The sequence below is a fragment of the Passer domesticus genome, chromosome 5 (assembly GCF_036417665.1).
Source record: "Passer domesticus isolate bPasDom1 chromosome 5, bPasDom1.hap1, whole genome shotgun sequence".
In the NCBI taxonomy this organism is placed as follows: Eukaryota; Metazoa; Chordata; class Aves; order Passeriformes; family Passeridae; genus Passer; species Passer domesticus.
The window spans coordinates 36663653-36689806 of NC_087478.1; the positions used below are offsets into that span (position 1 = coordinate 36663653).

The 26154-nt window shown below is 38.9% G+C and overlaps 1 protein-coding gene and 1 long non-coding RNA gene across 16 annotated transcripts in view; one reads left to right on the forward strand and one right to left on the reverse strand.

Moving 5' to 3' along the window:
• NAV3 (neuron navigator 3) overlaps positions 1-26154 on the forward strand; it is a 503615-nt gene that overhangs the window by 293704 nt on the left and 183757 nt on the right. Inside the window, exon 1 of one of the 15 annotated variants that reach the window (XM_064419588.1) lies at positions 7449-7564. The exons of 11 other annotated variants lie outside the window; for them this stretch is intronic. Coding sequence is in view for 3 of the 4 variants with exons in the window: in XM_064419585.1 (XP_064275655.1) it covers positions 23464-23586 (123 nt within the window). In the remaining variant the exon portion in view is untranslated. Of the gene's footprint in view, positions 1-7448; positions 7565-23415; positions 23587-26154 lie in introns of those variants that run through there. 3 more of the 15 variants (XM_064419586.1, XM_064419585.1, XM_064419587.1) reach the window with 3 other exon arrangements.
• Positions 11182-23359, reverse strand: LOC135300276 (uncharacterized). The gene is made up of 3 exons (XR_010362131.1): positions 22614-23359; positions 22377-22504; positions 11182-11586 (listed from the first exon to the last, which is right to left on the reverse strand). It is a non-coding gene; the product is annotated as an uncharacterized LOC135300276 (long non-coding RNA).

The following is a 26154-nucleotide window of genomic DNA, read 5'->3' on the forward strand; positions in this document are numbered from 1 at the left end:
CCTTTAAGTTGGTAAATGGTTCAGTTAGGATTTTTATTTGTGTTAAAACTCCCCATTTGTCCTCAGAAGAGTTTAAAGCATTTCAATTATGAAATTATTCCATTTTATGAAGTAAATCATGTTCCTTGTCTGAAGTTCCCAGTTTTGTACTCTTGTAATTTTTCCTTAGGAGCTTATTATATGTTTTTATATGATTGTATCCAAAGACAGATAATGTGTGGGAAAAGGTTATCAGTTGAGATATTTGTATACCTGTGAATTCAATGTCTCTAGATTAATTTTTTTCTTATCATTTGCTCTCAGTTTTTTAATCGGCTTTCAATGTTTTTATTTAATTTGTCTTGGGATGTTCTTGAGATATTAACAGAACACGGTGATTCTGTACTTTCACATTTCTTTTTGCATTATGTACGAAAACTAGAGCAATACACAAGTCTTATCTCTGAGCTGACTTGGATGTACTGATAATTTAATGACTAAGTAATCCAACTTTGGACATTACTAATAAGCAGTTATTTCTGTATTTCAAGACCATGCCAGAGTATTGTTCAGAGGGAATAATCAAGCACAGAATTCTTTTACTTTTTGTGCAGAATGAAAAGCCATGTCCTTTTGCTCTTCAAATGCTGTATAAAATGCTGACTGTGAGTCTTTCTATTCCAGTACAGCATTTTTTTATCACTCCCTTGTACTTTCCATCAATTATAGTCTATGTTTTATGTTCCTCTCCTGCTTTTATGTAGTATCTACCGGTGCTGTCATAAAATACCCATTTAATGCCATACAGGTAAATTAAGAGTGCATGTCAAAACTTCCTTGCCAGCTTTTCTTCTTCCCCTTTTGTGTTTTCCTTGGGATAAACATTTGTCATTCTTTTTCTCCAGGTACTTTTTATAGATCATATGGTATACTTACAGTATATTGCACTTTCTAAGTTATACATTCATTTGTGAGAGAACTTTCTAATGAATATCTAAATATCAGTAGGTATTGGTTGATGTTCGTATCATTCTTATAACAATTAACAATGTACTTGGTGACTGCATGTGACATTTTGTTGTTTGAGCCTCAAAGGACTAAGAGCTTAACTGCAATTTAAAAAATCTTAATGAGCAGCAGAAGGTGTAATGGTTTAGAAAGGAGGATGGTAAAACAATAAGCACAAGGTGACTCATTGCTCTTAAATCACCTTAAAATTAAAAAAGGTGAATACTGGAACACTGCTGGAACACTGGAACAATGTCCAGTATTCAGTGAATGATAATTAAAGGAAAGAACATAGGGCATTGAGATTTTCTTTTCAATTTTCATCACAGTACTACCTGCAATATGCAATAATCAATAAGTCTGTACATAATATTTTCTTGATAGGTTTTTTTTCAACAGAGCCCGATATGTAATGCTGCCCAAAATTATCCCCTTTCACATATTGTATTTTTGAATATTAAAAAAATGTGTGTGATGACTGGTTTTATCCTTTCCCTTAAGGATTACTTTTTAATTACTAACAGAAATTATACAGCTGTTAATATTTTTATTATACAACTGTGGAGAATTACATGGAAGCTGCATTGCTAAAATTGCAACAGCACGCAGTCTTCTTCCGGTTACATCATTGTAAACATGAAGCACAGATTTTAAGACATTAGCTTCAGCTGCAAAACCATGTACCTGCAGAATACAGGTACTCTTATTTTAAAAAATCGCAAATGAAGAGTGCCATTGTATATGATCTCCCTAAACTAGTTGGCCACAAACGGACAATGAAAACAAATTTAATTCAGGAAATACACAGTCCCCTTTTTCTGCTGAACAAATAAAGCATTTCATTGACTTCCATATGGTTTTGTGGTTCCCCTTCCCCCCTTACTTTCATATAAAAGAAGACGGCTTTTATGGAATTTCCGGGTTTATTGCTGTATTTTTAAAAACTGAAAAGCAATTATTGCGAAGGAAAAGCATAACAGGAAAGCAGATCCGAATACTCTGAGCCTGAGTGTTGGTGGCTCTATTTGAATAAAAACAAACCCAAAACCTTCCTGTGGCCACAGTCTCAAGCCTGCTTTTGCTTGAGCATTGTTTAAACTCTGATGTTACTGTGAGTACTGTAAAACAAATGATGCCAAAAGTGAAATGACAGCATGTTTTTCTTGAAAAAAATTGCTCCCCACTGTTAGAATCTACCCATGTCTTGTCAGTCAGTTAATGGCACGGAGTAGCTAACAGTGCATAAAGATCCTAGCAGACTTCGCATCAGATAACAAATGGCTTTAGTGACTTCCCCAGTAATGACCAAATTCCTCTAACATATTTATTGGGCTTTTGCAAACTGTTATTTCTGCCCTCTTGTGCTTTCAAGAGTTTAAAGTGTATGCTTGCCCAGTTCTGCTTCCTTTTCCAGTCTTCATTCTTCTCCTAACAGGTGACTTTTACCCCTCAGGCAAATGTGTTCATCTGAAGTTGCCACATAGACCTTTACAACGCTTTAGTTGCCCATAATAGTTTTTTCACTTCAGGTAGTGTTTGATGCTGCAAGTAATCTACATTCAGAGAAAATAATCAGAAATTGTGGTGCCTTTCATATAACTGGGGCAAACCTTTTATTGCGGATGTTTTCTTTATGAAAACAATAAATATTTTGAGAAAGGAGCCTTTCTGAGAAGGCTCTACTTCACTTAGGCAATGGTTTCATTTATAGGCCTGTTTTATAGTTGATTGAGAAACTTGAAGAAATGCTATTTTTAGAATATGGGTTGTGGGCTGATGGGACTGACAGAAAATTATAACTTGTATTTTGGATGGAAAAAAACCATATTAAATGCTTAAAACAATTAATAAAATAATTTTGTTGAACTATGGATTATATACTTTGGGACTGTTTTATTCACTGTTTTATTCAATTTCTGAGTGCCATAATGTCCATATCTCATAGCAAAGGGAGGTGCAGCTACCCCCAGCTCAGAGGGCTGGGCTGGGGCCTCTGCTGAGCCTGCCCAGCAGCTGCAGGGTGCTTCTGCCACATCTGGCTTCTGACTCAAGGGCTTATTTATTATTGTTCCTCCTCCCAGCCAGCTAATGAGCACACCGGACCATTTATATGTTGAGGACATTAATTCTGACTCCATGTCTTTTTCCAGCAGAGGATTTGTGACTGCAAACAGATGATGCACGCACTGCAGTTAAAATAGTTGGGTCCTGGAGGTGAAACATCTGATCATACTGAGGTTCTGCACACAACTGTCCTAGGGTAGGATGAGGGGTTTCTGATAGACTTTCTGAAAGACTAGGGTCTGTCACTGACTTTACAGTTTAGTGATACCCACCCTTTGAAGCAGAGTGCAGGAAGGAGACAAGAACCCTCTAATCTGTCTCTTTATTTCTAGAGAGGAGATAGTTGGCCTTCCCCATACATGCCATAAAACCTCCCAAGAGAAATAAAACTGAAGTAATGTTTCTGAGCAAATTTTCAGAGTGATTTAGGGACCTAACATCAAAGGCTCAATGAAATTCAGTGCCGTTCTACCAGATGAATTAAAAGATGTAAGGATGATGGATATCTCTGTTCATCACGAGGCCTTGTAGCTTTCACAAGTTTGAATACGTGGGCTAATACTTTTAAGGCAAGCATTTGCTTTAAGCAGAAGTTTTTGAAGAATAGCAATCAAATTATATTTCAGTTATTTAAAAGAATGAAGATGGAGATGGGCACTATGGTGCTGGATAAAATGAGGAGAGTCTTATGACTGTGTCACTGTGAAGCTATGACAACTCTGTTTTGGAGCAGTCTTCAGATTTGGCAGGGGAATTCTGGAAGGTCAGCAAAATACTTTTCACTCCTTCCCTGTGAAAAATCCTCTGCTATTTGAGCAAGATGTGAGTGTTGGAAAGTCTCAGTTCACACAAGCTTTCTAAACTTGGAGATTAGAAAATAAACTACCCATAATTAAACTTCTACTGAACACACTCCAGTGCTTGGGCTTGCTTTTCCCAGCAACCAGAGGCCACTCTAACACTGGACATGGGCACTGAGAAAATTAAGATTCTGACCTGCGCAACAGGATTTATCTTCCTCAGGCCTGGTTGGCATTTGGGGGAAACAGCATCAATGAAATAATAAAGAGGTTGTGGTTTAGAGCACAAACCTGTTGAGAAGAGAAACCAAGTTTATGAGAAAGCTGAGGCTAAAGAAATGGCTAAGTGAGGAAAAAAAAATGGGGTCTTGAAACTTGGATGGAAAGTCAGAAGGAGTGCCACCAGTGAGAATTAAGTTGTAATGTTGATCTTAGCCATGAGTGGAAAAGGAAGCAGTCAAAACTAAGTTTTGGGAACCCTAATGTGGCAGAATAAATGTCCTCAGAGCCCATGATATGCGGGTAAATTAAGAAATTATTAAGAATCCTTATTATTGAACTAGAGACTGAACTGTAAAAAACAAGAAGGCTGCCTGAGGCACGAAATACTGGGAATGCATTAACTGTGGCTCCCCATTGTGCCTGGCTACTGTCACCTGGGCAGCACAGGACTTAGAAGTCTTCCAGTTTGCCTTCCAGAGCACTGCTGCTCTGGAAAGTGCCTCTGTCCCTGCTCCTGGGGGCTGCCCCTCCTCACCTGTCAAGCACAGGACACTTCTGTATACCATCAATGGAGTTTCTCTGCTAAAGTGATAAGAACATTCTGAAACTGAACAAGAAGGACAAGCAGATTTTTCTGAACACCAGATTGAAGCCCTAGCTAGGCTTTGTAGGATTCTTCTTACTCATGTTGCTTTTAAATTTTGTAAACAATAGATAAACAATATAAACAATGGTAAACAATGCAATTAAAAAAATTTCATTGTACAGATAATTTTTTAGTGGCTTCAGGCATAGTCTTGACACTGGTTCCTAATTAAATATCGTTCTGGTTCACCCAGCTATTTCTCTACTAACACACTAAATAATCCAGTGCTTCACAGTTTGCCACACATCCATAGAGCTCAAAACATCATAAAACTTTTCCCCTTTGCATAGTGATTGCCTTCACTTCTAAATGGTCAGTACATCCAGCTGCAGAGACCGACCTCTAATGCCAAATATTGAGAGCAGAACATGTGCACACTTTCTTTACTACCTTGCTGCACTACACAACCTGTTTATTTTCCCCTCAGAAAAGGTAGATGTTGATTTTACGCAGCAGAATATTTTGACTACTACATTTGTGTTTGTGCATAAGTCATGGATAATTTGCATTTCAGTTAACCTCATTCACTCTGTGAATATTGCAAACATTTTCTTTTGTAAACTGTGCATTTGCAAGAGGATCTTGAGGCCCCTGATGGGATTAATTTGGATCTGCATGTAGATCGTAGTGATTCAGAAGAGTGTAAAAATAGGGTAGCTCATAGAGCTGTGTCTGCATAAAACACCACTGGGTTTGTGTCTTGTAAGGAAAGGGGTGGAGTTGCAGAGAAATAAAAGCTCCCTTATGGCTATTTAAATCACAGTTTTTGCCCTATTCTTACTTTATTTTCTGAATGCCCTTTTCTACTGTCTGGTGTCTAACACTTGCTGAAAAGTGTGTGTGATTCATTTTTCTTCTTGTTTTGCATTTTTCTTGCTCCTCTGCTCTTTGCACACATTTCTCTCAGTTCATTGCCCAGGGCCCCACCTCCACTTCCCACCTCCTACCTTCTGGACGAAAAGAGGATCCAGTCTTCACAGTTTTCTGTCTCTTGGCAGAAAGTCAAAAGTACCAGTCACAGCATGTCTCTTAATTCAGAACTATGGAAGAGCTACAAGGATGAACAGCTGCTTTGGAGGGAAGGGAGATGCTTAAAAGGACAAATTTGTGAAAGATTTTTGGTCTTTCTGAAGCAGTTACTTTCAGGCAGCCATTCTCCAGGCAATTTGAGCTCTCGCATTCACAAAATAATTCATCCTAAAAATTCATTTAAGAAGGAAAGAGTTGATGGACTTTTTTTGTTGTTGTTGATAAATAGCTTCAGTGGGGGTGATTTCTCAGATGGTGTATCAGCTGGTCATTTAGACTTGGGACAGGCACCACTGCTATGGAAGAAGATTTTCTCAGAAAGCAATAGCTTCACAAATTTCTTTTTCAGGAAGCTTACTGTTTAAGGAGTGAAATTGTTCTTTTGCCTTTTCCTCCTTGCCTTTGTGGCATTGGATCAATAGAGTGTTCAGCAGAATTCCAGTATGTTACTTTTTGGTGACAGACTGTAAAATAAGATATATTTTTAATTAGATGACATATGATGTGAATGAAATCCTATTCTAGCTTCAACTGTCAATATTTTCAAATAATAATTAAACTACTTTCAGTGCCAAGCCACACCTGATATGAGAATTTTTAGAGTGAAATTTCAGAAGATGAGTAGCATGGTTGTAAAAAATCTGGACATTCTCAAAAGGGCAAAATATAATTTAAATAGTGTTGAAAAGTAATCCAAAAGAAGTGAGGCAAAACGTGATTTAGATTGGATAGATCATTTAAGAAGATTAATGTGCTAAAGAATACAGGGTGATTACTCTAGTTGGAAATAGAAAAAAAAATGTAAGTAGAAGCCTCTTAGCTAGAAATATGTTATACACTTAAGTTCCAGCAAAATAGGTATGAAGTAGCCTCCTTCCAATATCAACACAGACCAAGAGAAGGACTTTTTGGACTGTGCAGAAAAGAAGATATAAACCATTTGGCGTTTTCTTACATTCATCATATTAACACTGAAAACTGCCTCCTCAGCAGGCCAAGTAAGCTGTAGAGTCTTGTCTGAGCTCGTACGACCTGAGTCTTAAAACACGTGGAGTGTAATGCCTAAAGTAAACCTGGTGTTCAGTGTGCTGGTGATGTGCAGGGAATGTGTCTACTCCAGTCACCCGTGTTAGTGTCCCATGCATGCCCAAAGTCTGCTGTCTTGGCAAGGCAGACACCCCATCCCAGTGAGCTGACTCGCTACTTCCACATCTTGTTGCACTTTGACCTGTGCATTAGTACTTGTGCACCAGCAAAGCATGAAGATACCCCAGCTGGAGGCTAGGATTCACTCCCTGAGGGACAGGACATTTGCCCTTCAAGAGTATTTCCTGGGTGTTACAGTTTATTAGAGGGTAGCTGCACTTACAGAGTGGGCATGTCTGGTGTTCTCCTAAAGATGTCTTTTTCTATCATTCTGCAATGTCCTCTCTTGGAGATGGATCTTCCACTATCTAAAGCAAGAAATAATTTTTTATTCCTTATTTATGTAGTTGCATTGAAAATCCTGGAGTGTAGGAGGACTTCTTGATGCTATAGTACTTTAATTAGTAACATACACAGTACTTTGTTCAGCTGCTCTAGAATATTTTTGAATCTCTGCGATGGGGGAGTGTTGGAGTTTAAATCATTACAGCTGCTGTTCTTTCTGAAATGCATTTCGGGAGCAGTGCAGTAGTTGAAACTCTCTAGATGTTTCTCTTCATTAGTGGTGCTGCACTGGCTCTAAGAACCATTTGGGGAGTGTAACAGGTGCCAAAAAGAAAGGACTTGCTGGTGGAATTGCAGAGATTGGGCAGGCTACAGGGAGAGAGAGGTAATTTTTTTTTTTGGTGTAAATTTCACATGCTAGAAGTGGTCTTAGTTTCATTAACAATTTTCCTTCTCCTTACTAAGCTGAGATACTTTGGACTGTCACTTGTTCTTCTTTGGGAGACAAAGTACTGAATTTTTCATTTTGTCAGCATTTTGAAAATCTTGATTTGCATTACAATATACTGAGGAAAGAATTTAAAGCTCATACAAGACTGTATAAGCTGGCAGAAAAGAAATAATGTAATCAGCACCAAATGTGTTTTCGCCTATGTTAGTTATTTTTTTCAGTGATTCTAGCATATGTTCCTGAAGTTTTACTTTGAACATAGGATGCAACTACATCCTGAATGCTGTGAGCTTCCCCCAGGCTGTTTGCTGCTCTGCTCCCTCCTCAGCACCTCTCCTTATTCTGTCAGCTCAGTACATTTGAGGAGCTGCCTAAGAAGAGCTGGCAAGCTGCTCTCACTGGAACTCAGGCTTTCCTTTGCCTCCAGCTTCCACACAATTGAAATGAATGATACACCTCGATGCTGAAAAGGTGCAGGCTGTTCCTGGGAAAGCATGGACAAGCTGAGTACATTCAGATGGTTCCACAGGTTTCCAAGCAGAGGACATGGGTCCTGCCCTTAAATTAAAGCTCTTCTGCTGCCAGTGCAAAGTGCTCTTAGTGATGAGAAAGGTTCAGGAGTTTTGCAGCAGCAGCTGCTTAAGGAGATGTGTCTTTCAGCTGTGTGAGGAATCTCCAACAGTCAGGAGCTGATTGATGCAGTGTGGAGGCTGTTGGGACAAATGGCTGATAGGGTGAGGGTCAGAGTGGGCTAAAAGCACATACAGAATGTTATTAGTTTGCTCCAGCAAACATCTGGCCTGCTTTGAGAGGTGTTTGAATGCAGCTATTGTAAAAAAATGGGACTAATTTTTTTTATCAAAAACACATTCCTGGCATAGTGGCCTAGTTTCCTCCCCCTGTTCTGATTTGTTTTCTTACTGAACTGTGAAGTTGGTGGTGTGGGTGGGACGAGATGTTCCTTTTCTTACCCATGTGCACATGCTATTTTTAATTTATTTTTTTCAATTCCAGTTAATGCATTTTGGTTTTTTCTCCTTAGTTGACAGGTATTCTGATGATATTACAGTTCCATGAGTCCAAGTTAAGTAAGGGCCAAAAATATAATATATCTCTAGTATTTCTAGAGCAGGATTTTCATCTCAGTCTTTGCTGCAGTTCTTTGGATTTCCATCATATTTTGAGAGAATAGAAATAACAAATTCACCTGTTATTACCTGTACAGCACATATTTCCTCATAACCAATTAATTTTTTTCTCTATTTGAATATGCCATGGTATTTGAGACTTTAAAGCATCGTACATTTTATACTTTGGAAGTAAGATAAGCAAGCAGACCTGAGAACAAGTTCAAAGACTGAGGCAGGATTTTTAGTTGGTAGACCAGCCAGCCAGTTTGTAGTTTTTCTCACATTTTTTTCCAGAATTTTTCCTTGGAAAATTTTCATGATCTCAAATGGAATAGCATCCAATGGAATAGTAATAAGGAATACAGAAAAGGCAAAGCAGACTGGGGTCTGCCTCTGCCTAATGGCAAAACATTCTTCCCTGTTAGTTGATAGCAACTACACATGTAAGCCAGGAAAGATTTTTGAAACAGAAAAGCTTAAATAGCTTATACTGATTATCAGAGTGTTTTTACTTGCTTGCAAGACTGTTCAATTCCTATCACCAATATGCAAATGTGAATTATGTTTCCTGTGATACAGACTCTTATGTGATACTTTAGAATAAGAGATCAGGTGACTTTACAGTGATCCTTTCATGATGTGAGTCTGATTTCTTTCACATTCTGATCTGGTTTGGGACAGTTTTTTCTTTCTCTGGTTGGTCTGTATTCTTATTGACTTTTTCCAAGCAGAGAATCAGATGCTCTTCTAAATTTTGACATCATCTTAAAGATTCTGGCTTGCAGTATGTCCTGGTAGGTTTGTAATAGATTTCTTCATATGCTTTTTATGTACTTTTATTAATTCTCTTAGCCTTGTGCAAAACAGTTGATGATCTCATTTTATACTTGTTTTGATGTGATGGAAAAAGAAGTGTTCCACATTGAAAATAAAATAGATTTTTTTATCAGGATGCCATGAATTATATCTGGATTGATTAAGTTGCAAGAGCAAATACATGCTATTGTATTGTATGTATGTAACTTAGAATACACTGTGCCTCTGGCCTGCTTATAGATGCACATATTTTGTTTACATAAAGCTCCTCTTGAAAGAGTCCTTTTAGAGTTAATAAATATTTGTAACCACCTGAGACTTTGAAGTGCAAATGATTTGACCAAAAGTGCCATTGAAGCAATAGTGAGTGAGAAGGTGGAGACAATCAGGTGAATGAGAGTTTGGCAACAAGGTGAGAGTCTGGAATTGCTGCTGTAGAGGGGATGCCAATGATTTTAAAAGAAAATTGAGGCTAGGAAAAGGGTTACAGCTGCACATCAGCAAAAGTCAGGATGAAGTAACCTGTTGGTTTGTCTTGGGATAGTAGTGCCATTCTTTCCTGCAATTTGAAATGCTTTAGTGGTCAGTGTAAGTGGACATCAACACAGCCTGTTAGAAATCCAATATAGCTCTTACTCCATGTGAAACACCCTGCAATTGAAATTATGTAGAGTCCATTTTTTATCAAAAAATCTTTCCAAATTCTTTCTGCCAAAAAAACAAGTCAAGAAAACACACCACTCCCATAACACTCTAGGCTGCTGCTTAACAGTGGCATAACAGTGGCTTTTATCAAACTCCTTCCAGTTTTCACTTTAGACATTTGAGTGACTCTTTCAAGAACAACCACAAATTGTATGTAGTTTTCTTTCACACAGTGTAACAAACAGTGAGAATCCTACAATTCCTGTTTGTCTCCAAAGATAGTGATTTTTAAATGCTCTTTGCAGATTTTCCTTTTGTAAATAAAATATGTGCCTAGAAACAAATGGCCTGTAAAACCAGGCTGAGAACAATTCTCTCACTAAATTATTGATTTGTTCAAAAAGTTGACGTGGATATTAGAATTGATGGCAGCTTATCACACTGATAATGTCCTTCCCTTTTCTCTCACCAAGGACTTACATTAAAATAAAGCTCACCAGCAGCTTTAGTTCTGTATGTGTGAACTGTTTAATTGGAACTCAAAACACCACATCAAAGTATGACCCTTTCCCTCAGTATTTTCCCCCAGTGCCAGACTCTTAATATTCCCTTATTGTATAGCCAGATGAGTAATGAAACATACAGTTTAGGTCAGACTTGGGAGGATTCAGAGCAGCACTTTCACCAGGTAAGAGGGTTGTCATTCGATGAGGACATCCCCCAGCATCCCTGCTAGGGGACGCTCAGTCTGGTGGGCCATGGAGAGCCATGGTAGGTGTAGTACAGCAGCTGTAACTTGGGACAGTTTCAGCCACTTAACTCATGAGAACTGTAGGAAAACTTAGCTAGCACAAGGTGAAGCATTATTAAGACTACTTTAAATAATGCCAAAACATTGGTCTGATACAGAGCTGGGCTCAGGATCAGAGGAGAATGAAAACAATTTATTGTGTTCATCTGTATATGTCATATAAATGTATTAATAGTGCTTGACATATTTATATTTTTACATTGAAAGTAAATTACAGTAAATTACTGCTGTTGCTTCATTTCTCATATGTAGGTTTTTTATTTCCATAGATGGAAGAAACTGAATTTGCTAGAAGCAGTTGACTGCATTTCCATGCTCTATCAAGTTATCAGACAGCTGCTTAGATATACATTGTCACTTCTCTCTCCATATCACCTCCTTCAGTGAGATAAACCCCCAAACAGAGGGTTTGCCACATTATGAAATCTTAACATATTTTTCTGTATTTTTTATTTCTGGCATTCAGTTCCTACTCAATATGTGATCACTTATTCGGAAGTATGATCAGCTTGTTTGTAGCAATTTCTGTGTCAGGCCTGGGATACTTTTTGATTCTTCAGGTAGAAAAACAAAAAGAGGACAGTGAGATACAGGTGTTTATCTGTATCTATATTCCAGGAGTGTGGCCCTCCTGGCATACTTGCATATCCATAAGCTTCTGCTTTACAAATTCCTGCTGTCCCTTTGCAGGAACAAGTCAGTATGGAACAGATGTACTCCATTCAGTCTTGCTCTGGTAGAAATCACCAGATAAATTAGCAAAGATTTCACTAAAACTGAGGAAGAGTGTCTGTTGTGCACTTTTTCTACAGACCCTCCTATTCCACTTTCTCAACCAGATGCTCCAGTGTCAGCCATAAAATTAGTTTAAAGATAGTCATGCACTACATGTGGAATTAGTCTCACTAGTTTTTGTCCTCTAAAAAATAGGAATTTTACTCTGGAGAGGAATTAGTTCTTCTTGTATTAGGCTCCCATCCTGCTTGGGTTAAACTGCTTGACAGCTTTCTGTTTCTCTCAGTACTGACTGTTGATGGAGCCTAGATGCTTACCTCAGGCTAGATGCCTGCATTTTGGAGGAAAATATCTGTTTCTTAAATACCACCAACTTTAAGTGATCATCCATATTTATTTCCATATCAGACAAACTGGTATGGAATATACGTACAAGTATAAATTAGTTAAATATGCAGAAATACTGCAGCATAGTTAGGCAAGGTTATTATATTATATGGATTTTGATATATCCTGTTGCAATTAGTTGGTGCATTCATTGCTGAGTCCCTCAGGCGTGGGAGCAGCAGAGGTCACAGATCTGGGCTGGGAGTGTGTGCCACTGTTGGATGCAGCACTGCTTTTCCATAGGTCCCTTCCTGTGTAGATGCCGGCTGCAAGTGCTCTCCTGCATCCTCTGTGTCACTGAGCTGTGGGGTGGGTGGCTCCCATGGCGTGGGGGTGGGAGGTGAACTCCTTCTGCAGCAGGGTTAGGCACAGCACGTCCTGCTTTCCCCGACTCACCCGTGGCCTCATGCCACCCCCTGTCCCCAGAGCTCCCAACTCAGGTTTTGCTGTGCTTCTGGCAGTGCTGGGCTTCTCCTGCCTGCCTTGAAATTATTTTTGATGCCTGGCAAGGAATACAGTGTTCATTCCACCTAGTTCCACGTGAAAAGGGATTATGGCAGAGCAAAGTTTTGAATGGCATTAGTGAAGCAACTGATCCAGCATAGAAACAAGGCAGCTTTCTAAGTATCTACTAACAAGACAGAGCATCAGATACTCATTAGTACCATAAGCTTACAATAAGCTGTGATGAACACTTCAATTTGCTCAGCAGTGCCAAGGGGGGATGTGGTTGGTTGGTTTGTTTGTTTAGCTCCAGGCCCTACTTCTTTAAATGCAACAATTCTTTTGTTTATATGTTGTTCTTTAGACAACATATAGAGATATTTCTGCTTTCTTATGGTACAGGTAGGGGGAGGCCAAACCCCAGAACCTGTAATGAAAGATCCAGCTGAAAACAGATGAATGCATTTTAACTCCTTTGTGGGGAGAGGAATGTTATTTATTTTTTAAATCAGTATATGCTCCAGTTGGATGTTCTTGAGGGAAGTGGAGATCTTACACCTTTACTTGATATCATGATATTTGGTGTCCTGCTAGTGAACAAGTTTACCCAAGCACATTGCTAACCCTTTGTCTGGAATAGCAAGTAAAACATTTCAGATTTTAGTAGGTTATTCCTGGCTGAAGGAAGAAAAGGGAAATTTTTAAATCCCATTTTCTACCTTACATGAACTGAGGACAACTTCCTATCTTAAGAGGTAAAATAACTAAATAATCCAGGCCAATCTCCTTGCCTACATCCCAAGATTATTTTAGCCACAATCTTAACATTAAATGTTTACTTATTCTGCACATTGATACTATTCAGGTTATTCTGTGATTTGGGGTTTTTTTTCCTGCATTTTTTTGCCCCTGAGTTTTATCTCTGCTTCTTCTAGTCAGCTAATTTTTCTTTGTTCATCATCTCAACAAAAACAATTTTCACAAAGTCATTCTGACAAATTTATCTGAATCCCTGAAAACCTTACAATTGTCTTTGCTCCTAGCAAAACTCCATGCTTAGCTGTCTCTTACTGATATACCATATCTCTTAAATTAGATATAAGTTCACAGAGACAACTTAAAACATATCAACCTGCTCTATTAAGGGAAAAATCAGTAATGAAAAATATGATATAAGAATATTTTATGAAAGGATATCTTCTTTCCTAATTGTTTCCCTCCTTACTTCTCAATATTTGATGCTGTATGAAATATTCCCTCCTTAAGATTTACAGCACAACATACAGCAGAGCTACATTAATCAGTGGACTGTTTTTAGGGGCATCTGTGAAAAGGAGTTGAAAAAACGCTTACTATAATTCAGCTTATATTGCTTTACAGAAGATAAAACGGTTCTGTAGGAAAATGTTATGAAGCCATCAAAGATTTTGACAGCCACTCAGGTTCTGGATTCAAGGTGGAACCATATACAAGGTCTGTCAAAAATATAACAAGAAGTGATGGAAAAAAAGGACCTTCCATGCAAAAACAGAAGTAATTATATGGAAATATTTTCAGTCTTTGCTTTCTTCAGGCTGAGAGGAATTTACTCTTCCCAAAGATGAGTGTAGACAGTAAGATTAAAGGACATTTTAAAGCTTAAAAATGATGGTGCTAGGAATCAGAAGCATCAGTAGGAACTTGCAGGTACAGAAAGTCAAAAATAGGATGAACACTACTTTTGAAAGGTTGCTGTTTTAAAGGGACAGAGCAGTTTCAATCAGCTTACACAGGAGAGCTGGATACAGAGGCCCTGCATCTCCTGGATCTACATGAACTGCTTTGGGGTTTAAGAGAGCATTTCTACTTCAAGGACTCCAGTTGCAGGCTTGGAATAGACAAGGCCATGTTGTGTCTGTCATGGCTCTCTAAAAACTCCCCAGTCACAGTGACAGGAGAAAAGATGCCAGTTCCTTCCAGCCAGGAGCAAAGATCAGACTAAAGTGACTTTATAAATGCTTTCAAGGAACATTGAAAACAGGCAATGGGAAAAAAAAGCCCCTGTTTGTTGCTCTAAGCTTTTGCTCTGCCTCCTGACTTCAAGTGAATAAATACATGAAGTTTGTCTAGAAGTGTTTGGGTTTCCCTGCAAAATTTGATTCTGACAGCTTTCCACAAAAAAGGTTCACTTGTGCCAAAGTCAGATGGTCTGGTCAGTTGAAAAAACAACATAAGAAACTTGAGCATGCCACAGCTACTTTGAGGTGTTTGCACCGCCTGTTCCCATGAAGGGCACCAAGAGGGGTTTGTAAATTGCTGAGGATTTGCACAATTCTACAAGTTGAGCTTCAACATCATGCCTTCCCGAATTTTTGTTGCTTCTCTTCACATGGCTTTGCTGTTCATTTATTTGTTAGATTCTTCAGGAACTCCACCTGTGGATTTAAGACATTTTCTCAATTCTTGGCTTTCTTCCTGTGTCTTTGGGGTCAATCCATCCAAATGCACACTGTAGGTTTTATGGTTTCGTGCTTTTTTAAAAGAAATTTTACCTAGTTGCTGCTGAAGGACATGGGTGAACCTCTCATAATGCCCAATAAACTCGTAAATTTTGTTTTGCAAAGAATGGACAATGTGCAAATACATGTGCATGCTACTGTTTTTAAATAACCTTTGCTTCCTGTCAGGTACATTCTGATGGGTTCCTCACTCTATGGGCAGTTTGGTGGTTGAGCATCATTTCAAAGCTGATTATGCAGAATTGTCCTGTGCCCTCTGTATCACTGTGGCTGTTGTGTGATTGAAATTTGGAGTGTGCTGACACAATTAATTGAAATGCTCTTAAGATAATTATTTACAGAAATGTGTTGTACCACTGAATATCACTGCGAGCATTTTAAATACCATTTTTAGGGTGTAATATTTTTAATGGCTTACAGTACAAGACAGTTTATAATTTTTATGCTGAAATACATTTTTTACTGCAGTATTTGCATTTTAGAGTGTTCTTGGGGATTCAAATCCTGCAAGCTTGTTTGACAAAGTCACCTATTTTGCACAGTTGCTTAGAAGAGAATGTTTCTGTGGATTGGAAGTTGAAGGAATATAGTAATACATATATACATATAAAATATTTTATATATAATTATGGTGAGGCACATTTAATCTGTCTAGCTGAGATGGGACTTTTTTTCCTGTAAAACCACAGATGAGAGAATCCATTTGCCCACTTTCATTCTTCTTTAATGTATGGAACATCTTTTTTCGGTCAAAGGGACACAGATGAACCTTAAGTAGTTCAGCAGATCTACTCCAGATCAGAGCTTGAGACTTAAAAGAGTTTTACTGCTGTTAGTCAAGAATAATTATTAGGCAGATAATGCCAATACCATTACAACCTGTAACAAGATAATGACAGTAACATAAAATGAATCATTGGTGTAAGTATGGGATTTTATTCCTGATAGTGAAGTAACATTAAACTGTCCAGGGAAGGTGAGAACAAAGCCATCTGGTGCAGTGTTTGAGAAGCCTCTCTGTGGGACTGAAGAACTTGAGAGATATACCAGTTTCATAAAATTTCAAACTTCACTTTCCACTCCAAGTTCCCAAATGTAAAAAAAAAAAAATGCATTAGGGCTATTTATGTTCTCAGGAAGTTCCTTCCAAGGCATTTGTCCTTACATTTACATAAAAATGAGAGATATTCAGAAGGGCTACTAAAAATCTGCAATCCTCTGTTATCAGAGACCTTCATGAGCAACTATAAGAATTAAAGGAAAAACTTGTTTAAGGACTATTCTATTATATATTTATGCATTAAATAATGTAGGAACTGGTTGGACTTTTAACAAAGGATATCCTTTGTATAGTAATTCCTGAAATATGATCTTCCCTTCTCCCCCAAAGAATTTATGTTCCTGTGACCTATCTCACTTGCATTTTAGGTGTCTATATCCATCACTCTCATCCTCAGAACTCCCACTCAGCAGCTGTCAGTTTTGGCAGTGCTCATGTTCCGTCCATAGCCATTGCAGGTTTTTACATTAAGGATCTGCACAGACATGAAATTGTACCTCTGAGAATGCTCAGAAGCTGCACTGGCTTCACGAAGTCAAGCAATTGGCTTCACCTTGCCAGCAAGGTTTATTTAAAGGGCAGGTGAAATAAGCACCTGCCTACTTTAATAAAATTTAGATCTGGGGAAAAAATAACCTTTCCAGTGTTTCAGAATGAAATATTTATTATTCATCAACAATAAGTATTTCCTTAAAGAAAAAGAAAAAGGTAGCATGTGTAATTTATATTTTTTCTTATGTTATCAGGGAATTAGGAGGTTAATGGGAAAAGGTCCAAAAAAACCCCATTTTTCATATTGAAAAAGGTAGACTAAATAGAGGGGTGTCAACAGAAGTCCCCAAAGTAATACTCCATATCCCTGTGAATGACTGAACAGCTTGTGGGCTGTCCTGCAGTGCCAGCCTTCTCAGAGCTACCTGAGGAGACAGCTATTGGTGCCATTAGTGCTGTGCAGCACCACAGTTCAAGAAAAGAACTGAGCCTGACATGGGATGGGACACAGGGTGTTAGGAAGCTGCTTAGGGACTCATTTGAGAGGAGACATGATGCTTCTTTTACTGGATCATTTCCGTTTCTTACTTACATTAGTAGGACAAAATACAAAAAGGCTCTTGGAAATAATGGCTGGAGCACAGTCGCCTCTGTCCAAAATAAATGCTATTATCTCTAGCCAGCAAAGTTATTTGTTTGTGTTTTCTGTGAGTCCCTTTCTTCCTTTCTGCTTCCTGCTCACAACTTCCCAAATCTTGAATTATTTTCTCTTTAGTAGTGTGGCTGCAGTGAGAGTATCCCCTTCCTAATCCTTTACAGAAGCCTTTAGTCCCAAGGGGTGAATGTGTGGGAGGTGGAAGATATGGATTTAATTAAATTTACAGGCAGTGGCCCTTTAAAGTGAGTTAGTCAATCCTTATCCTTCATTTCTAGTCTGTCATCCAAGAGACATGGTATCACCAGAATGTGTATTTTAAAAGAAAATATAGGACAGTGAATGAAGAGTTGCAGATGTGGAAAGCAATCCCCTGAGGAAGAGGGCCCGGTGTATGGGCAGTCATGAGGACCCAGAGAACAAGCCTCAAACACTAAAGCATCATTTTGTCTCACAAAAGAAGGGGGTTTCATTGTCTTTGAAGGTAAATAATGGGTGAAAAAATTCTGAGTCCTGGATCATATATCTTTGGGGCTATTTTGGATGCTGCTGTGGTCCTATAGAAGGGTGTAGGAGAATCAAAATATGGTAGAATGTATGCATGGGAGACTGCAGATTGAACTGTGAATGAAAACCCCCATGCCCTAAGGTCCTCCCTCTGTGTAACACTGCCTCTTCTCATGCAATGTGTAGCCAAAGCATTCACTAGAGGCATTTAGACACTTTTTATGATAGAAAGGAAAAGCGTTAAGGCCATTTTTAGCAGGAATCTAGAACCTTTTTCTTTCCATTGTAGGAGCTTTCCAAATCTGCTTGTGTTACAGAAGACATGAGACACATTTTTATTAAGAAATGAGAAAGATTAGAACACTGATTCCCAACTGAGATGAAAAGTCTTCTGTTGTCATAACTCTGATAAGATTATTTTCTCCTCTTCATTGCTTAAGGATATTGACTGACAGAATTTACTTCATACATAAAATTATTTGTCCAGAATGATTGCAAATTTAAGTATTATTATAATCAGAATGGGTAGGTATTTATTATGGGCAGTGCTTTCAATGTTGACCCGAGGAAAAAAAAGAAAGTGTCCTGAAGTGGTATCCCTATTGTACCAAGCTGCATTTTTAGTCTTTCAGGTCTTTGAAACACTGCATTTCATGAGCTGAAGAGATGTAAGTATAGGCTGTCATCTGTGTAAGCATAACTTCATTTTCCTAATCTTCAGATAGGTAGCAAAAGGTTAAGGAATTGCACACACGACCACTACAACTGCTACACTCACCACCAAGGCCTGTTTTAACAGAGATTCCTGACAGTAAGAGTCTCAGATCACAACACTTCAAATCATCAGCTTACTCAACATTACTGTGTTACCTATAGCACCTCAATGGTGTTCTGAATGTGTACAAGACCATACTTGATATTAAATCATAGAGTTGGTGAAAATCAACTTTTAAACTTCAAGGCACAGAGAAAAATAACCCAGGAGTTAAAATATCTTGTTTTAAAATATGTAGCTCAGAAAGCAGTGTATTTTTTTAGTTTGATTTGTAAAACTGTTCTTCCACATGAGAGGAAACTAGACAATTTAAATTAGTTATCTAAGCCTCAAAAAGTGCTGAAGACTATATTTAAAGCTGTTTATAGCGTTGCTTGCTACTGTTTTCTCACAAGATAAGAACAAATGTATGTCTTAATATTTTTGTATTTTTATAGATCAGAAATTTGCCTTTCCACACCTAAAAAGAAGTGCTGGCAAAGAGGGTTGTTTTGATCCCTGGGCCAAGTTCTTTAATGCCAAATTGCAGTGTGGAAAGAATCTGCCTGTCCAAGTTATAAATCCTTAAAATGAGCTTTGATGGAAAATCTGGAGTAGTTTCACAGTGGAATCTTCTCAGCTCCATGTGAGGAGCCCCATTCCTGATTTGCAAAGGCAGGTGTTCACCCAGAAATGGTCTGTTTTGTAGCAAGAGTGGCTTTTTGCTTATGAACAAAAACAAAAAAACAACAAAGCAATAATGTTTTTGTTCTCAAAAATTATTTCATGCTTTCTACTAAGATTGTAGAAGTCTGGTGAGCCATAAAGGAAACCTGTTCAGATTCAGTTAAATTTTCCCTTTATAGGAAACTTAACTCTGCTTACTGTGGGTTTTGTAAATACATATATGAGACTGGAGATTCACACAAATGGGGTTTGTGTTATCCTTGAAATCAAGAAAACTAAAGCATGGCTTTCTTGAAGCACTTTTTTTTTTTAATGTGAAGGGTGTTTTTGAGAGAGCCCAAGTGATAGGAGACTGCCTTTACAATCACAATGCTTATCTGAACTAAAATGTTGACACCTTATTAGTGGTGTCTCTAGGTGTAACACTTAGGCTCACTGGGTAATCCTGATCTTCCTCACTGTAATAAAACCATCCCAGATATTAGTTTAAATCAATGTTTTGTATAAAAGCTGCATTGAATAATAGGCCTAGTATTTTATTTTGCTTTCACTACATGGATGCTGAAATGCACTTTAAATACTACACATATATGTGTGTATATATATGTGTGTGTGTGTTTGTGTGTGTGTATATGTATCTATCCATATCTATATCTGAGAAACAGTTTCACAGTTGTATGGACAAATATCTGGCATATTTATAACAGAAAGTCTCCAGGTCGACTGCTTTGGAGGATTGCTTTGCATGGGTGGCACTTAATATTGCCTCCTGATAATTCAGGAAGCTTGAGACCAGTGGTGTTAATAGCTGTGGTGCTGTTGCTCCCTTGACAAGCACCACTTCCCCACAGCACAAGTCTGTAGAGAAGCAGCTGTCTGTTCAGGGTCCCTGCAGCTTCAAGATGAAGATCTGGCTCCTTCCAGTGGCATTTTATTGCTATTGCACAAGTCTGAAGCCAGTAAATAAAATTATATTATTAAACTGTAAAGCAGATCAGTAGGATTCTTTTCAAAGTACGAACAAGTGAATTTATTCTATGGTGTTGGATTTTTATCTCGGCCAATATACAAATTACTCAGTGAACCTTACACATACACACACAAATACACATTCAAAGAAGCTTATACTGTTACCTTCCATCTGGAACAGAAGCATCAAAAGTATTGCTCCTGTGCCATTGGTGAATGGTGGCCTCAAACATATGTGTTAAATAAATTCTGAGTCGGGCTTTGGGAAGAAATGAGTAGAAAGGGAGCACAGTAAGCCAGTACTAATGTTACTTCAGTGACTCGATCACAAACTGCAACTGGAACTTGGAAATATAAAACAGCCCCTTTAAAGTTGGGTAAGTCATCTAAAGCTTGCCAGTGATTGTTGAAGAGTATTGTTTCTACTCATTTTCTTAGCTGGGATTAGTGGAATTTTGTTTAATTGTGTTTTTATCTGTAAACTGCTGAGTAGTGTTGATGGATACATGCTGCTATTTACAAAATACAATTGTACTACAGGGATTCTGACATTTTGGTTAATTGGCATGTATCCCTCTAAGTGGTTTCTATTCCTTAACTCATAATTGTTCTCATTTGCTCAGTGGGATTCAGAAATGGGGTTGGTGGAATGTCATTTAATAGTCATTTCATTTTGTTAAATAAAGTGCATTGGCTTCCATCTTGCCTATAAATTAAGTCATTCTAGTTTCATTTTCTGGCTATATATTTTAATTGTGTAAATATTTTTCTTTCTCATGTAATTTGCTTAATGTTACAAAAAGTGCCACCCCCAGACCCTAGATTTACTTCAGAGTAAATTAATTGCAGAGTATTTTCTATAGCAAATTAAATCAAGACATAAATTGAAGGGTTGTCCTGTCTTTTATGGCAGTCTAAATGTGAACCATTGTTTTCAAAGTTAGTCTTTTTACTTGCTAAGTGGAGGACTGAAACTAATAAATTATTCTTCTGCATCCCAGAGGCATAACCTTCAATAAGAAAATATTTAAAAGGTCAGATCCTGCCTTCCAGTTGAGATTTCCTTAATGTATAGGCAGTGGGAAGGGGAAAGGCATCTCTCAACAATCCGATTTCCTCACCCTAATTTAACACTAAACAATGCATTGCCCAGCTTCTCTTTACAAATACAAACTGCTTCAGGGACACTCTAACACATGCTTTGCTACCCACAATTTATTAGCTAAGTGGAAATAAAGTTGTGGTCATGCCCTCTCCGCTGGCAAATCCTCTTCACAGGGACTCTGGGACCATTCCGCGGGCTCTGTTGGGTATTCAGCATCCAGGGTGGGCCACACACTGGACAGCCTCCCAGGAAACAGAGATCAGCCTTTACAGCCCATTTTGTAACATACTGGGCAACAGAAACAACTCATCAATCTCTTCTTTTTCAAGGGGAATTTGAAAAAGTGTCCATGGGTGAAAAGTTCTAAGTGCTATCAACTATCAGTTGTTTCCAATGGCAACATTTTACGTAGAGTGAAAACATTACACTAGAAGTCACATAACCCTTTTATAAAGTTAACAGTGCCATATTTCCATTTTGGCTCACGGTTAATATTCTAGTCTTGGGGCTATTTAATAGCTTCATTTTCCTTTACCCTATTTTTTGTAAAGCAAAAAATATTATGAAATGTACTGTTATAATCCAAACACAGAATAAAGGACGGACTCTCCCTGTTCTGCTGAGAAGTAGCATTGTGCATTGCTGTGAAATATTGCAACCCAGGTATACTGCTATCAACTTTTTTTTTTTTTTAATAGATAAATTTTCCTTCCATTTGTCCAACTGTTATTTGCCACAAAATAAACACTACAGACAAATGTGTGAGAAGCTTGCTCTTGCCTACAGATTTGTTTTGGGAACTGGAGTTGTTAAAAAGCCTCCCCACCCCCAAAAGTGCTTATGATGGTCAGCATTGGAGGACAGCATTTCAAGTCTCCCATGCTAATGAATAGGGATACAATTGTCTCCTGCAGAATATCTTAAAGGACAAGCTGAATTCTGTCTGTTCATTCCACGTGTCTTTTTAATTTAGTGGAAAAGTATTTAAATATTTTTGAAAATTAACCTACGCTCCTAAATGGCAGGGACATCTGTCAAGGTCTTGTTGTACCTCAATTGTCAGCAAGTGCTGTTCTCCCTGAGCAGCAGCACTGGCACATGAGGGAGTGACAGAGGCATGTGGAAAGCCATCTTCTCGATAGCAACAGGGGACCATTTCAAGAGCTGAGATTCTGTATTCTGTAGCAAACAAACAAAAAAAAATATTCAGGAATCCAAATTCCAATCCAATCCAAAATCCAAATTCTTGTAATATGCATTTTCCCAGCAAGCATTTTTCTAAAAGTACCTGATATAATAGCTCAGAGAAGAAATTATTTTCAACTCAGAATATCTGGGATGTAGTCCCAACTGTTTGTCCTTGAGTGAGCCACATCAAAAACCAGCCTCTATGCCTCAGTTTCCTCACATCTACTGAAATAATAAATAGAAGGAGTGATCTCATTTATGCCTGGAAAGCATGCTGAGCTGATCTAGTGAGAGACACTGTCAAAGTGTCATGCATTATTATTGCATTAGGCTGACTGCACTTCTGAAACCCATCTGACATTTCCCACTTGGCCTCGATCGTGGGCGGTAACATTTCTGTATTAAAGAGGATGCTTTATATCACTGCCTGATGTAAATTACATGGTTCATGATTAAACATTTTGTAAAAAGCCAGTAACCTGTGAGATCCTCTCCCTTTCTCACTTCATTAAGCTACCACATTACAAAGTGTTTTGCTTCATTAGGGAGCCTGCCAAGCAGCTCTGCTGTGCTCCTTGTAGCTACATGTGAAGTATCGAGGTGAAGTTCATAACTATATTTGGGTATCAGGGTTTATTTCCTCTACTCTGTTGAAGGGGAGCATGACGAGCAGCTGAGGAATGTTAGGGGAAACCGTCATTGGCATGAGCAGCCTGTGCCAGGGCTCGGGCTGCCCGGCTGAATCCCGTTCGTGCTGTGAGCAGTTCGGTCAGCAGGCTTTGGCAGGGGGCTCGGCACACAAACACGAGGATCGGGTCTGCTCCGTGAGCGTGCTCCTGACACCGGTGCGCCGCACGGCAGACAACAGCGGCTGTCCCCAGCTGTCACAGGTAACAGCGGCTGTGCCCTGCAATGCAGGCTGTCACAGGTAACAGCGGCTGTGCCCTGCAATGCCAGCTGTCACAGGTAACAGCGGCTGTCCCCTGCAATGCCAGCTGTCCCAGGTAACAGTGGCTGTGCCCTGCAATACAGGCTGTCACAGGTACCAGCGGCTGTCCCCTGCACTGTCACAGGTAACAGCGGCTGTCCCCTGCGCTGTCACAGGTACCAGCGGCTGTCCCTCTCCTCGGCCGTGCTGGGCTGGCTCTCCCGGGCAGCCGGGCCCGCGGAGCAGGCGGCAGCCGGGAGGCCTGCGCAGGAAATGAGTCAGGCCCGGCCCGGCCCGGTGCGCGGCTGCAGCGCCGGGTTACTGGGGCAGCGGAGAGGGGAGGAAGTGTTGCAAGAGCTAACACTCATGTCTGTGTTTCTCTCTGAAACAGCCTCGTTATAGAAAAATCTAAGATAAGAGGATTTTGGAGAAGCATTGCTGCACAATTAATGCAAGATGTCATGACCTATTGCTAGTTCTGGGAAGAGGGAGAGCATGCACAGCTACTCCTTCGAGCTGCTCTGCGCCCAGTGGAAGGGGAGCACTCATAAAAAGGAGACTTTCATGAAGTTACTGATTTTTGATCTTCTGTTCTGAGTTTTCTACCATGATAACTGAGTATTGTGAATGATGAAGCACACTGGAGCTTTATATTTGCCCAAGGATTAAAGATAAAACTTATGAGGTGCATTGATACTTGAAAACTGTGGAGGGGAGAGTCTCTATTTCTCATTACTTTTTCATGAGAGAATTTAGTGTAAAAAGATTATAGTGGCATGTGTACATTCTTATAATTTCATGTGTCTCTCTTCATGCTTTTCATTTTTTACAAGACTCCTGACCAGTTGGGTCCCCAGAAGAATGAGATGAATGAGAAAGGGGGGAAGGGGGTGGAAACAGAAACAAGTGGTATTTCCTACAGAAAGAGAAGAAATAAAGTGTGACATTCCACTGCCAACTGGGTGTTGGTTTGCTATATCAATAAATCTATGCCTTCTCGATTTTTTTTAATAAATACATCTGAAGTGAAAAAACTCCTCTTTTAACACAGGCTCTTCCGAGTATTGTTTTTGTACCACTGCATGACTGTTAAATAGTGACCATCAGAAAAATTTTGGTATGATGTGGATAATCAGCCTTTGCTTTCAAAATGATGTTTGCATTCTTTATGCTTATAACTTTTAAATTAATGAAAAAAGAAAATTATGAAGGGGGTGGATGGATCAGTGAAGTCCATTCTTTGAATACTAGACACTTGCAAAGCAGCTGCTATGTTGATATTTCCTTGTCTGCTTAGCAGGAGGATAGTTCAAATTGTAGTCCGAATTAGGACTGATACACCCGATTATGTGAGGGTGTGACAAATGAAAAAGGAAATGCCTGGTATTTTTATTAGTAATATGAAACTAACCTATAATAATACTAGTGGTATTAAATTTTGTATGTTCCAGTGGATCGGTTTCATTGGAATACAGAAAATAGTTCTGCTTATATTAATATAGAGTATTTTTGAAACATTACTTTAAAAGTATGACTGAAGTTGAAATACTAGTAGTAGGGAATATATGATGCTACGGGTGTGGTATGTCTTTTATCATCATGGTTTCTTATTATTTTAAATAAGTGTTCATACAATCTTTATAGAGACCCCACATTCACTCCCTATGATTATATGGCTGAAGAAACACTTTCTTAGATACAGTCTGCTTAAGAAAATCCCCACATTTTAATGAAGTCTTTTATGTTACTCAGCTCTAATAGAGAAAAAAGAATATCAATCCAGGAAAACACTGATTTCAGTCAGCGAAAGCACAGGAGGTTCAAGTGGACTCTGGGTGGAGCAGGGAGATTAAGGGTTCCATTCAACAGCGGTATCTAGGAGAGCTGAATGCACTTCCACAGTTTCATTCTGTAGAGTTATTTAAAGTTCTAAAGCTGTCAAAAAAGCTATGACAAATCAACTGGTGACCCACCTGCAAGAATATGGGAAGAAATAGAGTAGACCAAACAAGATCTAATTTTCTGTCTTTGAATAAAGAGGGAGAAAATCTGTGGCAAAGGTACTCGGGTAGCGAACAAGCCCTTGGCAGGTGAGCATGCACTAAGTGGTTATACTTTTGTGGGTGGAAAGCAGATAATGGTTCTCTGGGTTAGGCTCTGACCTGGGAATTGCATCTGTTTTCCCACCCTGGCTCTGCCACAGATTTGCTTGATGAAATAAGCAAGTTGTTAATGGATTTGGCCTCTGTTTTCCTCTTCAAAAAATGGGATTCTGACCCCTTCCTCTCCCAAGGGTCTATGAGTTTAAATCAAAGGATGTTTATAAAGTAAACTTATATTTTATTTTTTAAATGAAAAATATGCATTTTCAGCATTTTCAAACAATATTCTCAGCAGAGAAAGACTCTTGGTTTTTATATTTACTCACATGGTGGTGCTATCATACATATGTGCTTTCTTTTAGTGGTATCATCCCACAGTAGTGGGAGGCTTGGGAAGTTCTGTGTGAGTCCTGTTTTCTGGAGTGAGGAAAGAGGTCACAGACACCCTACAAAAGGGAGCCAGGGCTGGCTGCCAAATGCCACAGAGACCCACTTGTTGTGTTGCAGCCCCTGCCAGTCCCCACCTCTATGAGCTTCTTCTGCGTGCTGGGACATCCCAGTAAGGTGTGAGAAGCTCTTGGGGTGCTTCAGTGTAGAGGGGAAGGTGTCCC